Source organism: Toxotes jaculatrix, chromosome 2 (assembly GCF_017976425.1).
Source record: "Toxotes jaculatrix isolate fToxJac2 chromosome 2, fToxJac2.pri, whole genome shotgun sequence".
Lineage (NCBI taxonomy): Eukaryota > Metazoa > Chordata > Actinopteri > Toxotidae > Toxotes > Toxotes jaculatrix.
In genome coordinates, this window is record NC_054395.1 from 24,331,796 (window position 1) to 24,346,696 (window position 14,901).

Genomic DNA, 14,901 nt, shown 5'->3' on the forward strand with positions numbered 1-14,901 from the left:
ACTGCACCAAATGGCATTTAATTAAGCTGAATTCTCTGCAGAATGCACAGGGAAGTCACAAGTAACCATGAACTGTTCTTACGGTAATGCAACCGTTATTATCAAAAAGGTCAGGAACCAAATTTCAAGATGATCTGAAACAGTCCCCGCGTGTCGGTATGACGTCACCATTGTTTACTTTTACCTAAACCACGCCCTCTGTTAGCAACTTGTGGCTAGCTCTGGTCTAAGGAAGGCACTGCTCCGCGGTCCCCGCTTCAGACACCACCCCGAGTGAAAGACTGTCCGTCCGCACATTTTTCGGTGAGTAAACACTGATCCATCAGCGAGCCGGCGCCCATTTAATGAACACTAGCTTTAACGTTAGATTCACTGTGATATTGCCGGGTGATAAAACGAGGAGGAGAGAGAAGCGTTTCTCTTACAAGCTAGCGTCAGGACAGTCTGCTAGCTTTTGTTGTACTGTTAACGTAAACGCTACCCGCAAGGTTCGTCGAAAACTGTTTTCCAGTGTAGTTAATAAAGGCTTTTAAAGACCGCAAATAGACAACACCAGGTAATCAGCTATATGATCACACTAAACTCCCGATCCCCCTGTTTTCACCGAATATGTGCTTAGCTAAAAGCTAAAGGCTCAAGTCCTCTACGCAAACCTCAGACTGCAATGGTTGATGTTAACGGATATCGATTCCATTCATATCGCGTTAAGCTAACGTAACGATTAATCGCGTTGCTAATAATCAACGACACTAAGATTACATCCGATAACTTTGATCCGGAAATTTAAGTATAACGTTTTAGGTGTTGATTGCCGAATGAAATGCGAGTTCACTGCTGTGTTCACTGTCTTCTGGAAGGTAGGTGTAGCTAAACTGACATAGGGCAGTATGAACCCAGCTTCCTCAGCTTCCTAAACGTTCAGAGTTTAACAAAGATTGTAACTTTCTATAGTATTAAATATACAATGGGGCGACGGGTCAATCCCATTGTTTCTGAATGATCCCACTGGCGAGCATCAGTCGGGCACCGAAGACGAAATAACTGGTCAAGTAAGTGCATCACAAACTAAATATAAAAGGGCTTAGATCTAGACTAGGAGAAAGCTGAAGATTTATAATATAAAGTAGTACTCGGCTAACTTTAGTTGGATAATGGGAATTGTAGGTAACAGCGGTGACATTTGTGGTGACACATCTTTACCTTTACAAAATGCGGATATTGTAGTGCACTGCAGCAAAAGCTGTGTATAATGGATTATCATACACATTTTTTGCCTTTGTTAATTTAAAGCCAGTCAAAATGCGTGTAACTTAATTAACTTAGTGTTAACGGAATATATAGTTTTATTCTGGTCAAACGTGGGGAATCTTGTGGATTGATTTGTGTCATTCCCTTCATATTTAAGCACCATGTCCAAAGATATTTCCAGATTTCAGCTTCTCTGCTTTGACAAGAGCCTCCATAGTCATTTTTTGGTACCAACTAGTAGTATCTGTGTAAAACCAGTTGTTATAAATTATTCTTGAAGTCTGCTTTTTTTACGGAAGGAGATGGAGGTTGTTTGCTCTTTCTTAAGGAAAGGTCTGTTTGCTGTGTTTCCTTTATTTCCTTTACATTCTTTGAAGAGTGGTGGCCCCCACAGCTGGAGAGTTGCCCCTGTGGTGAGAATGCTTTAAAAACAGTGACAATTCATCATGGACTTACTACAACCCATTTCAAAAACAGATGCACTGTAGCACAGTTATCATAGTCCCACAGTATCTAGATAATATCTGATTTCACTCCAGTGTAATACCTGATGAAACTGATGAGGAATGAACCCAATATTCAGCCTGGTTCTTACAACCAAATCACCCCCGACATCTTCAAAAATGTGTACAGGAAACACTGCCCTTTGTCTTCAGAGCTAATCCTCATCCTGAAAGCAAAAGTAAACAGTGGAAACCTTACCAACAGCTCCCTGTTGTGATTAGATAGGTTTTAGTTTTTGATTGCAGGAATTCCCTGCGTTTTAACCATATAAGTTAAAACTTGTCTATGAATGACACATCACTGCAACTAGACATAAATTACTATGCAGTAGTCATCTATTAGTCATTTTGAAATGCAGGCAACACTTTTTCTTCTGTAATTGGTTTAAAGCTAGCTGTTTGTACTTTTTTGTCATGTGTTTATCAGAGTGTATATAGCTTAATCTGATCATCTGTCAGATGTTGGCAAAATGTTGATGTTGACTCCCAGTGGTGCCTAACTGATTGACTGATTAACAGATTGATTTCAGCATGTGAATCTGACAGTACGGTAATCCTGAAAGTAATATCACCCTTGAGGCTATGTGGTCCGTTTCATTTGAGGCTTTGTGCGTAGGTTTCCATCTGCCCACATTAGTTGTTTGCCTACTTTATTTACTTTTGTTTATGCTGCTTAGCTTTTGACTCAAACACTCCCAACCTGTATACACAAAAGCCTACTTGTGCATTGTACTACCTGCCACAGCCGTTTATCGCACCACCTGGTTAATGGTAAATTGTTCCAGAAGGAAGATATGTTTGCACATAAACACGGACCCAGGGCCCCTGTGTTTACAGTAGTCATGGCAGCACTCGGTTATTCAACAAATAGACCTAGCATGTTCCTCTCTCGCTTGTAGAAGAGAATGTTTGTCTTGGTGGGTAGAGCAATAACAGTGTAGTTCTTAACTTTTAGTGCCGTAGCTTTTTTACATTCAGCACAGTTACTTTCATATGACGAATGACTACATTATTGGGTCATTACAGAGACTATTGTATCCTGTTAAATTTTGCTGGGAGAATGGGCCTTGTGGAGTGATTTTGTTTTGTCAAGATAATTCAGAAAGCAGTACTCTGTGCTCTTTCCGTATTGTTGTGCTGCTGTATCCAGTTGTTTTCAGTTACTCTGATTTCCTTTCTCAGGTCAGTGAAGTCCAGATGCATGAGTCTGGGTCAGAACCAACAAGCCACACCATTCCAGCAAGTCAGACAGAGAACGGGAGTCACACTGAGAATGAGAGTCGACTGAGCAGCAACCAGACTCCTCCTCCAGAGGCACCAAGGGTCGGTCTTCCCCAGCTGCATCTGTTCAGCACTTTACAAATGTAGTAATACTTGAAGTACTTAGTCTTTACATTTTCCACAAAAATATAACACAATGATGATGACTGATAATATGTAGAGCCGGAGCAGTTAGTAAATTACTCACCTACCTGCTGTTAATTTATGAATCAAAAACAGCAGATTAATCCTAATGAAAATAATATTTAGTCGAAGCCTAGTATGTATAAAAGCAATTTTATGATGTCACTCATGGCTTTAGAAAGCCATGATGGACATTTATTGGCCAAATGATGAATCAAAATAATGAGTGGCCTATTCACAGATGATTAATTATTAGTTACAGCCCTGAAGGAAATGGTTGTGTTCAGAAAAGCTTTGACATTTTTACTACCGAGTGCAGTTACTTTATTACAACACCATTCAGCTGTGTACATGAGTAAATGTTTGTTCTCAATGCTACAAATATGTGTTGAAACTGATGCATCTGCTTTTACTTCACTAAAGTGTGAATCACAATTAGTTATGCTACATGTGAATTTATGTTAAGTTAGTCTGGTCTCCAAACATCACATTATTGTCAGTATTCATACACAAACCATCTAGATGATTATACTGAACTTAAAGCAGACAGCTTACTGATATACGAGAATTTAAAGTACTTTGTTTTGTTGTTTTTTTTCACACTTAAAGGTATTTCTGAACCTCTCACTTTGTCTGTCTCAGTTTCTCCAAACTGCAGTGTTTTTATATTTATGCTGGAGGGGAGCACAGGGATGAGGGGGGGAGGCTGTTCTGAAGTTTGGAAGGGGAGGGAGAGCACAGCTCCTGCTGGGTGGAGGGATCAGTGCTGTATTGTTAGTTTTGTTTATGCTCTCATCATGTAGGTTAGCGAGGCTCTGTTAGATTGTGAGGTAGAACATTATTTCTGAGCAGCATTTAGTTTTTAGGTAGACTTTCAGGCAGACTTTTCAGTGGAGACTATCAGGTTTGTCCAAGTAATTCTTTATTCACTTTGAAGGATTATGATCACAGGATGTTTTTAATCAGGTTTTAACATTTTGCTTGGGTAAAAATGTATATGGCTGTGTAATTTAATAGTTTTAGATCTCACTTAATCTTCATTTGAGTTTATTGACAAGTATGTGTTTTTGCAAATAACTCTTTCGCGGGCCACACCCATTAGGGAATATTAGTAAGTATTAAATCTCATAAGCGAAAGCATATTGTGTTTGTTTTCCAGCAAGTTTTCAGCGTTTCTATTTGCTGTCAGTCATCTCAGAGTTCACAAGACCAGTCTTGCGGGAACAGATCTGTGTTTACACTCAGTTGCTCACTGGTATGACTTTCAACAATAACAACAACAGAAGATGTTTGGACTTGCTGGCTACTATGGCAACAGGGATTAGGCAAAGGCTGTTGTTGTGTTGATGGTGTCCACAGAAAAATAGAGGGGCCAACTGGCTCTGTCTGTGGGATAGACCTATTTTCATTGCTTTGGTGGCCACCTCTGCAGCATTGAATTTCATAAGAAAGGACAAACTAGGAGGCAGTCATCTGTTATTGTTAGCCCAAAGCCTGTGTGAAATTCACTGTCAGTTTGTTTACCCAATTCAAAACAGACTCTGCCTTGGAGAGAAATGTTTGTTTGTGGTTCAGACCTTAATTAAAATACGAATCTCAAGTTCTGTTTTCGTAAACAGGCTCTGTATGCTTTTTTATTCATTATTTATATCTCTGTGCAATTTTGATTACTCTGTTTATGTTTACTGTAAACATCCCCTGAGCTGTGAGGCTTGACAGTGTGGGGGAGGGTGTGGTAATTGCTGCATGCCTAGCAGAGGATGTTGTTGTTGTTTTTCTGGTACTGGTTGTTGTTGTTGTTTTGATGGAGCTCTAATTCCCCTGAGCTGTCCAATGTTGTTGTTGTTTTTGTTTAGTTCATTTTTAGCTGAAATGGCAGTAAACTCAAGCTCAGCTTGCTAGACTGACCAGTGAAGTGGAAATAATAAATAAGCAGCACTGTGAGTCACTATAAATTATTTTCTGAATTTCAAGCAAGAGGCATAGGAGTAGAGCTAGAACTACAACGATTTGTGGATTCATCAATTTGTTGATTGACACAAAATAAATCAGCTGTTTTGGGGCTGTTTTGGTGGTTGAAAAATAATTTTGGTCATCATTTTAAGCCAGAATGCCAGACATTCTTTTCTTTGTCGGACATGGCAGTAAAGTGAATGTCTTCGGGTTTTGGACTGTTGGTCAGACCAAACAAGACAGTTGAAGAAGTCACCTTGGACTGGGGGAAATTTTAAGACATTTTTTCACTATTTTCTGACATTTCATAGACAAAACAAATAATTGATTCATAAGGAGAATAAGATTAGGAGATTAATGGATAATGAAAATGATCATTAGTTGTAACTCTACATAGATGGAGGTTACACTGACAATGTGTCTCGGTATTGTAAGAAGTCATAGATATGAAGTGTGTAATATTTATGATGCTGCATCCTGAAGAGTTTTTTCCCTTTATATCACAGCACTTGGACTGATGTTGCAGTTCAGTGTGAAGAACAGACTTGTAGTGAGCACATAATTTTTCCCGTGTGTGTATGTGATTACATTTCACAAATAACCTACTGTTCGGCTGTGAACATTCATTTAGACATGTTTATTTCAGTTTTAGTTTTAGTCTGACTTTGGATTTAATTATTTCGGATACAAGGAGGCACCGCTACAAGTAGTGTTGTTTCTTTTTATCCTGCCACAGTGCTGTCTCAGTGAAACTTATCAGGTCTGAAGTCTTGCTCGTATAATTTTTTTAAAAACACCCTGTTAGACACTCTGTTGAAGGTGCGGATATATGACCAAGGAATCAGGTTACAAGCTGAAATGTAGCTGTGTCTCATAATCCACTAGCATGACTGAAGAGATATGGTTTCTCGTTTACATGTAAACGCACTGATTGCTCTTATTGGAATGGAATATATTGTAATTTAAGTGACATGCACGCACATACATACACTCAGAACAGCCTACATATGTTTAATTTTTTCTTTATTTGTCACTTGGGTGTTTGCGTGTCCTAAATTCCCCCTCTGAAATCCTCTGTCACTGTTTTTTTGGTCCTTTTTAGGTGTCTTTCTTTCTTTTTTGAGGTATAGATTTTAGCTGACTGTTCTGTTATTTAATTTATTTTTAATTGCAGGTTCCAGTGTCATTGTCAATGATGACCCCACCAGCAGAGGCCCCACAGCAGCTGCAGCAGACGGCACAGCAGCAGGTCCTCAGTCCTCAGCAACTCCAAGCCCTGCTCCAGCAGCAGAAAGCACTCATGTTACACCAGGTAATGAATGCTTGCAAAAGTTACGTGTTTATCTTTGTCCACACTGAACATTGCTTTTATATCGCTAAACTCAGATTTCACCGACATTTCTGCAGCAACAAATTCAAGAGGTCTTCAAGAATCAGCAAGAGCAGCTAAATATGCAGTTGCTGCAACAGAAGAATGCTGGGATCGTTAGCCAAGAGGTAACCCTTATTTTCAATACAGCATTATTTTTATCACTTCATGAATATTGCTCATATTTAACATGTATCAATCCTATTCAATTCGTGGAACAAGGACTTTTGTTAGTAGTAATTAGGAACAAGTCTTATTCAGTCCGGTAGTGCTAAAGATCTAAAGGCTGATTTATGCAATCATTAACGCTAAAATTACTAGTAATTATTATAAACAGTTACTCATTCATACACTTTCAAAATGTCTGTTCTCTGTGACGACATAACACAAGTCAGAACTTGGCTGAGTGCACAAGGCAACGGTGTGAAATGTGCCCTTGGTAGTTTTGGTCCATTTAGATGAAAACTGAAATTTACTGAATGATGTTCTGTCATTCCTTCGGTCACAGCTGACAGCTCAGCAAATTGCCATCCAGCAGCAACTCCTTCAGATGCAGCAGCAACATCTTCTCAACTTGCAGAGGCAAGGTCTGCTGTCTGTCCTTCCCACCAGCCCCACCCCAGCTCCAGGTATGCTGTCTTAAAGTTGTTGCAGCATTTCCTTTTTTTTTGCATTTTGACATGCAGGGGAAACACTTTAAGTTAGAACAGTTGTTGTTCACTAGTATCCTGTTTCTATTTGTGTCACTGTTGTTAAGTAAACACTGCACGTGTGAACGTGTAATTTCAGGCAGTGAGAATGGTAGCATCCTGTCTGGTGGAGACACCAGAGAGTCTTCCAGTCATCAATCCACCACCAATGGTCATCACACTCTCCTGAAGAGGAAAGAAAGGTGCTTTGATAATGTAGTGATAGGAAATTTAAACACTTATATACCTTTATTTAAAAAATTTATTTTGTCCTATCCAAATTTTAGTAGTCATTAATGGTTGACTGTTTTTGTTGCAGTGGGTCAGCAGATGAAAACACACAAAATAGCCATCCTCTGTATGGAAACGGCATGTGTAAATGGCCTGGCTGTGAGACTGTGTTTGGAGACTTTCAGGCATTTCTCAAGTGAGTGGAGAAACTTTACACACCTCTACAGATGGTGTAATAGTTAGTCACATCTAGTGGGATATGCAGTGGCACAGATAAATATCTAGGAAAGAAATTAACATGTGTTCTATATTTTGCACTGGAGCCTCACAAGTATCACATTTTTAATTAGAGCTTAAAATGGTTATCAAAATGATTAAACTATCTGCTTAAAATGTCATTCCTTCCTATTTACCATTATGTCTCTCTTATTTTTGTGACCTGGTCATTAATGACATTTTTCAAGTTCAAATGAAATATTTTGTTGTTATTTTGTTTATATGCAGGAGAGCCTTTTAGTAATTTATTACATTAGAGCATTTTTTGCTCTCTACCACAGCTGTTGTCTGCACAACAAATGGCTTCCCTAAAGCATGCTATGATTTTGAATTGTCTCTCTGCAGACATTTGAACAGTGAACACACACTGGATGACAAGAGTACAGCGCAGTGTCGTGTGCAGATGCAAGTGGTTCAGCAGTTGGAACTGCAGGTACGGTATTTGTTTTTATTCTGTTTTGGCTAAACCTTTCATATTTCTTTTTTTTTTTATTCAAACAGTTAATGGAGCAACACATCTTTGATTTATTAACAGCAGTTTACAAATTAACCGTTGCTTGGCAGACGGGCGTATCCAGTCCTTTTCTTAAAACTACTGGAAAACAAGAGTTTTCTAAAAACTCTCGAGTGAATGTCAAAATGTTTGCAGTGGTGGTGTGTTTTCACACCAGCCCTGAAAACAGAAGTGATGTCTTCAGATAATTACACTTCTCAGGATGCTGGAGAAGAAGTAATTCCCACACTGTATGTCATTTCGTCAATTAACACAAGCCGTGAATTCACTGACTCTCAACTTCTATTTCCGTCCTCTCACCTAACACAGTTGAAAAAGGACAAAGAACGACTGCAAGCTATGATGGCTCATCTCAAGCCCTCTGAACCCAAACCCGCAGCACAACCTGTAAGTACCTGGCATGACTCTTTCTTTCAATTAAAATAAATACTGTTTTGCTTGCAGTTTTAACTGTCATTTCCCTCACATAACTGCTTTGTTTTTTCAGGTGAATCTGGTGTCTAATGTATCCTTCTCCCAGGCAACATTGCCCAAAGGCCCTCCTCCTATGAGCCTGTCTCAGAGTGCCACGGCACCATCCACACCCCTGACGCCGCTCTCTGAATCCCCTTCAGTCCTCACTCCCAATAATAGCATGTTCACTGGAACCCCTGTACGGAGGAGGTACAGCCGCTCTGTGAGCCAAGGTACCAGTGAGATCATGAAGAAATGTTTCGACTTTGTTTCCAGTCCATACTGTATAATTAATGGTTGTTAATGTCTTTCCACAGATATAATTGATAATAAGGAGTTCTACTTGAGCACAGAAGTTAGACCTCCATTTACATATGCCTCTCTGATAAGACAGGTAATTTTCCTCATTCAACACAGGCACAAAAATATTAAAATGCTGTTGGAAATAAGAATTCACATTTTAGCATGACAGTGTTGGCCTTCCAGACAGGAAGCAGATCCATATCTTTTATTGTTTCCAGTAAATCTTAGACACTCTTCATCTCTTTCAGGCGATATTTGAATCCCCCCGCAATCAGCTGACATTAAATGAAATCTACAACTGGTTCACAAGAAACTTTGCATATTTCAGGCGCAATGCAGCTACTTGGAAGGTACGGACTCTGTCACATGTTGAATGTCATTGGATATTAATGTATAAACCAGGAAAAGTATATTGGAAACACTTGGTTGCATTTACATTTAGTTTTAATGCAACTAGATTAATGCAAAGGTGTGTACAGCTCCTAATTTTAGTCTTTTCTTTCGTCCTCTGCTAGAATGCTGTCAGACATAATCTCAGCCTCCATAAATGCTTTGTACGTTTGGAAAATGTGAAGGGAGCTGTGTGGACGGTAGATGAGATTGAGTTCCACAGAAGAAGGCCCCAGAAGACTGCTGGTAATGGGTACGTTTACCTTGGTCACAAACCCTGCGTGTTTTTATATTTTACTAGAAGTCGCATGCCAGACAGTATTTGACCTTGAAGCTCTGTCTCTTAAATACACACAATATTTACTGTAAGCAAGTCTTTGAGTTTCAAAGGCTGGATGTGTGCTACAAAGATAATAAAAAACGGCATGTTTTTACAGGGTCATTCATTCCACCTTTATTTATCCGCAGTGGTCCAAGTATGGCAATGCACTCTATTTTGTTGGCTGTGTGCGTGGGACAATACAAGCAAAAGAAAAAAAAACATTGTTTGCGTAACCCTACAAGCCAAACGTAGACATTCACACAACTGTGACCTCCACCGTTGATAAACCACTATGAGCAATTCATCAAAAATGCCATGTGATGGCTTTATTTTTTTCATGTCTTACAACTATGAATCAAACTCTTAATTTGTGTGGATTTCCTTAAACAAACAGACCTGGAATCACAGGATGTAGTTTGGCAGTAACTCGCAGTGCACGGCCATTTGAGAGCAGTTCTCTTCCAGGCCCAGTATGATGGAGGCTGGTATCTCAGGCCCTTTGGGTGTTGATGTGAAATTTGCTGATGTATTTTTGTACTTGCAGATCTCTGCTGAAGAACTCTCAGAACCGTCAGAGCTTAGCCGGATCTGCTCATCATGTAAGAGAACATGTATTTTTTATTTATTTAATATTTTTTTATTATTATAAATTAATATAATGTGAGGCTGCTGCAGTGGGCAGTCACAGGTGAAACGTGGCAGAAACATGTCAGATAGCGCCGAGCCACTGCTAGGCCTCTGCCTGATACGCGTTGATGCAGTATTATAAATATGAAAACCGAAGATGTTTCCTTTTTTCAGAGTGGTGGTCTAGATGGCAACAACTGTCTCTACAACCCAGCCTGTATGGGCAGCATCCCACTGCACTCTCTGCCTCATATTCTCCAAGAGCAGATGAATGGAGCCCTCGCTAATGGATCTGGATACCAAAGTGACAGCAGTGCGACACAGTCCCCTCCACAAGCTTTGTAAGTGTCACTTCCAGAGCTTTGTTCCCTCACCTCTTTAGTGCATTTGACTCACTTGTGATTTAATATGTACTTATGTGATCACAAATCCTGATTTACATGTTTGCATGTTTATCAAACCAGCATTAAAGAGGAGCAGGAGGATGAGGAGATATGTGAAAATTATCCCTATGAATCTCCGGAGAGCATGGACGAGCACGGTCACAGCCCAGAGATGAACCAAGATGAAGACAACAGCAGCCCAGAGAGGCACAACCTTCATCTCGATCGTGTGCCTTCTCTCTGACTGTGAGGTCTGAATTCTCCGCTGCAAAGCCGCCTCCCTCACAGCCTGTGTGACTTTGTATTCCAAAAACAACAGCTTCATCTACATAACCAAACCACTCTGTTCTTGGGATTTTTTTTTTCTCGTATTTATCAGCCTTACTTATTTTTTGTTCTTAATCTAGTTCTTAATTCTTTCTGTACAGTCGAGTGATATCACAGAAACACATTTGTGAAACTGTCTGTTAATGATTTTTCTTATTTTATATATCTGTACACAAAAGGACCATGATGAGCAGAGAAGCCAAAGGAAAGGGAACATTGATAGTTAGCACTTCACAGTGAGAGATTTCTCCCCTCTGTATAGCTACTTTATGCTATATTGGGGCTACACTACCTGATTTTATTTTAGTAGTCATAATATATTAAAAAAAATTGTAGAGGAAGTAAAGAAAAATGTTGCTTTAAAAATGAAAATGTTCACTGCCAACATGATCTGATATATTTGTATTTAAGGTATAATCAGTTGATCAAAAGAATACGTAGCTTCTTTATACTTGTTGGTCTTTTTCACCCCTTCCATGAGCATTGTTGAATTTTGCTCTAACTGAGCTTGTAATAGTAGATACTATAGATTTACCGTTATTGTAAACCAATGCATCTCTATGAATAATAAATTCCTCATGATAAATGTGAATACTCTGTATCTTTTATGATTGCCTTTTATGGTAGGCATTCATCATTGTTTCACATGATGAAATTATGACTGGATGCACTTTTTTGACCCGATAACAGCCCTACTTCTGTCAGCCAACAGTAATGACTGCTTAATGGAAGGTAATGGAAGAAAGCAAATGGTCTGGGTGGCAAACTTTCCACTGTGGTATCGCGTTATGTCCATTTTAACGTCCTACAAATTCACCTGTGTACTGTCAGCAGGTGTGGTTTCCAAAACCACTGTGGTGCTAGAACCACTGATTGAGACGAGATAATAAATAGCGGTAAGACCATTTTGTGCACATCTTGTCTGTCATTACTTGCAGAATCCAGGTGTTTGAAAAGTGGCTTGGCTTGACTTTCTGTCGATATAATGCCATAATTGAGTGAATCTTCTGGGCATTATGCCATGACAGATTTGTAGTTGTGCTTCCTGACTGGCGAGTATTGATCGATGTGGAGTGTGCTCACAATGTGGGTGTGTGCATGATGATGGGATGTACTTTAGCTCAGCCTCAGAGTTACAGTTTCAGATGCTACGGGTTACACTGTTGGATTGTTAACCGGTACAGACAGGTAATCTTTAAAGCAAATTATTCTTCCGAGTTTTTGTTTTTGTTTTTTTAATTTCAACCATCTTAGTTTTGTTGTCTCCCTCGAGTCAACTGAATGAAACATTTCTGGCATGATTCTTGTACTTAACTCAAAAATAGGATGTTGCAGTAATGAGACAAGTTAGTCATTAGTTGTGAGGCTTTTTGGGCTGTTTTGTGCTGTTAATTAAGCAGCGCTTTGCATGTGTGTCTCACTGTGTTTCTATTCTCTCCACCGTTCCCTGCGCAAGATGACAACTCCTTCAAAGTCTCCTGTGACTGATCAGGAGTGCATTAGGCTTGAGAAACTAGGGGACAATGTTTCTGATGGTGGGTTGTTCAGTCTACTCTGACTAGAATTCTTGATGTGCTGCATGCCAAGTGTTAGTGGGAGAGTATATTTATATTTTCATACAGTATATATTTTCCTCAGAACCTATTCAAATCAGGAAACTAGATCCAAATAAAAGATTGCTAATCAATACTCTCTCCTTGCTGAAGTTTTATTGGGCAAGCAACCTCCATTATAACTCCATATCTCACCTCCCTGACATACTTCATGTTAATGATGCTCTGAATAATTAAAACTGTCTCATAGAAGATTTGAGTAGCTTGACTAACAGAGACTGGGCTGGGTGTAAAACCAGCCCTGAATTTTTTTTATACTTTCAGCGAGTAAGAAACTGTCAGTGCATCCAAAATCATTCCACTATTTTTTTTCCATCGTTATTTCAAAGGAAACACCACCAAGCTGGTGACTGGCGGCCCACCCAGAAAGAAGATGGACCAGTTCAGTGGGGTATGCAGACTGAGCACCATCTCAGAGCAAGAGTCAGAGAAGCTGGACACAGATCCTGTTTCCCATGAACCCCTTGGTGCCAGTGAATGGGGTGGTTCCAGCTTCTCTTTGTGTTCTGACAAGTTTAGGAACAGCAGCAGTCATTTTTCCTCTGATGATTCTTACCAGCCTGGCACTGGAGGTATTGTTTAACTCCTCAGAGGTAGAACTGAGGAGCAATTTAAATGCAATTAAATAGAAAAACCTTGAAACTGTTCTGTTGGGCACTAACAACACTGCAATTCTGATAATGATTTGTGGTTGGAGGTGCGCCGGATGACACTCTCAGAGGATTTAATTTCAAACTAAGCAATTAACTTCCTTCTCTTGATCTTTTCTTCTTCTGTTCTGTTTTCACCACCACCAGATGACTGCGCATCTCTTCTGCTCGCCTGTCTGTATTGTCGTTTCCATGAGTTAATGGCACTGCTACCGGATACGTGTGTGAGGGCCGTGAGTCGCTGTTTTCCCTCATACAGATACATCATGGCGTCGAGTGAGAGGGGCCAGCAGGGAAAAGACTGCTGCAATTGCAAGCTAGAGCTGGACTGTAATTTCTGTGGCTCCTGTCAGGATGCCGGAGAACTAATAGAGTTGGCCATGGAGATATCGGAGGTGTGCTATCGCTGAAGCATTTGTCTTTCACCTCTGACCCACACATGTAATACATTGAGTTCACTTCAAAAAGAATCACCAACAGTATAAATTTTTAAAAACTTGGATGCTCAGCTAAGAGCATTGTCTCATCCTTCTTGTGCTGCATATTCACATATACATGACAAATTTCCTGAATTCCAAAGGTTTTTTTCTTTTCATACGCTGGCCTCATATGGAAATTAGCTTTAGCTTTTGTGCCTCAGCATTATTCAAGCAGATAAATAGTGCTGCTCTGTGTAACAATGTGGAGTTAGCTGATAATAATTTTAAAAAAAGCTGTTAGAGTATGTGTCAGCCTCCACATTTTTTATTTTTATTTTGTACAATTCCCTAACCAAGAGAAATATTAGTACCTTGAAAAAGAGACAGAATATGTCTCCTATGAACAAGACATAGACAAGATACAAGACACAAGACATGTATATTCACATTTCTAAATATTACTTATGTTGGTTCCCCTTTTGCTGCCAAAACAGCCCTGATCCATGGAGGCATGGACTCCACTAGACCCCTGAAGGTATGCTGTGGTATTTGGCACCAAGATGTTAGCAGCAGATACTTTAAGTCCTTGTTTGCGCATCCCACAGATGCGCAACTGGATTGAGATCTGGGGAATTTGGGGGCCAAGTCAACACCTCAAACTCGGTGTTGTGCTCCTCAAACCATTCCTGAACCATTTTTTTGCTTTGTGGCGGGGCACATTATCCTACTGAAAGAGGCCACAGCGATCAGGGAATACTCCATGCTACTTTCCATGAAATGGTGTACATGGTCAGCAACACTGCTTAAGTTGGTGGTACATGTCAAAGTAACAGCCGCATGGACTTTCCCTGCCTCTAACACTTCAACTTTGAGGACAAAATGCTCTCCTGCTGGCTAATATAGCCCACCCACTAGCAGGTGCCATGATGAAGAGCTAATCAGTCTCATTCACTTCACCTGTCAGTGGTCATAATGTTAAGCCCAATTAGTGTATAAACTTTTAAACTTTTAGTGTTTTTTCCATTTTGTGTTGGCTTCTTTAGAACTAACGTCTTCATTCTTTTTATCATACTGTACAACTTTTGAAGTGAATAATGCTGAGATTGTTCCTTGAGCTCAATATTATATAGTCTACCAGTTAATTGTTTCTTTTACCATTCTTTGAATCGTACCCTACTCTATGAATATTTATATCCTCTAAGTGTTTAATTCCCTTTGTACTCCAAG

The 14,901-nt window shown here is 39.7% G+C and overlaps 2 protein-coding genes across 3 annotated transcripts; both read left to right on the plus strand.

The window, feature by feature from the left end:
• The first annotated feature begins 200 nt into the window (after positions 1-200).
• LOC121199321 (forkhead box protein P1-B-like) lies at positions 201-11,748 on the plus strand. 2 transcript variants are annotated; one of them, XM_041063888.1, is made up of 16 exons: positions 201-303; positions 2,934-3,074; positions 6,283-6,420; positions 6,495-6,605; positions 6,986-7,106; positions 7,267-7,369; positions 7,486-7,593; positions 8,019-8,106; positions 8,497-8,574; positions 8,675-8,873; positions 8,958-9,034; positions 9,192-9,293; positions 9,459-9,586; positions 10,200-10,254; positions 10,457-10,623; positions 10,747-11,748. In XM_041063888.1, the coding sequence occupies exons 2-16, from the start codon at positions 2,949-2,951 to the stop codon at positions 10,907-10,909; spliced, it is 1,764 nt and encodes a 587-aa protein (XP_040919822.1). In that variant the 5' UTR covers positions 201-303; positions 2,934-2,948; the 3' UTR covers positions 10,910-11,748. The 2 variants fall into 2 exon arrangements, with proteins under 2 accessions (XP_040919822.1, XP_040919831.1); XM_041063897.1 differs by having other exon boundaries at positions 6,516-6,605; positions 10,747-11,747.
• Positions 11,749-12,448: 700 nt separating this feature from the next.
• On the plus strand, positions 12,449-13,665 carry LOC121200065 (myoD family inhibitor domain-containing protein 2-like). The gene is made up of 3 exons (XM_041065129.1): positions 12,449-12,527; positions 12,935-13,177; positions 13,403-13,665. Exons 1-3 carry the CDS (start codon positions 12,449-12,451, stop codon positions 13,663-13,665), a joined length of 585 nt encoding a protein of 194 aa, XP_040921063.1.
• The last annotated feature ends 1,236 nt before the right edge of the window (positions 13,666-14,901 follow it).

What these genes read in the sequence shown, in the direction of transcription:
- LOC121199321 (XM_041063888.1), top strand. Translation starts at nt 2,949, where the DNA reads ATGCATGAGTCTGGGTCAGAACCAACAAGCCACACCATTCCAGCAAGT. An exon ending in CAGCCCCACCCCAGCTCCAG is followed by an intron (nt 7,107 to 7,266) that starts GTATGCTGTCTT and finishes GTGTAATTTCAG; the next exon opens with GCAGTGAGAATGGTAGCATC. An exon ending in GCAATGCAGCTACTTGGAAG is followed by an intron (nt 9,294 to 9,458) that starts GTACGGACTCTG and finishes GTCCTCTGCTAG; the next exon opens with AATGCTGTCAGACATAATCT.
- LOC121200065 (XM_041065129.1), top strand. Translation starts at nt 12,449, where the DNA reads ATGACAACTCCTTCAAAGTCTCCTGTGACTGATCAGGAGTGCATTAGG. An exon ending in AGGGGACAATGTTTCTGATG is followed by an intron (nt 12,528 to 12,934) that starts GTGGGTTGTTCA and finishes GTTATTTCAAAG; the next exon opens with GAAACACCACCAAGCTGGTG. An exon ending in TTACCAGCCTGGCACTGGAG is followed by an intron (nt 13,178 to 13,402) that starts GTATTGTTTAAC and finishes CACCACCACCAG; the next exon opens with ATGACTGCGCATCTCTTCTG.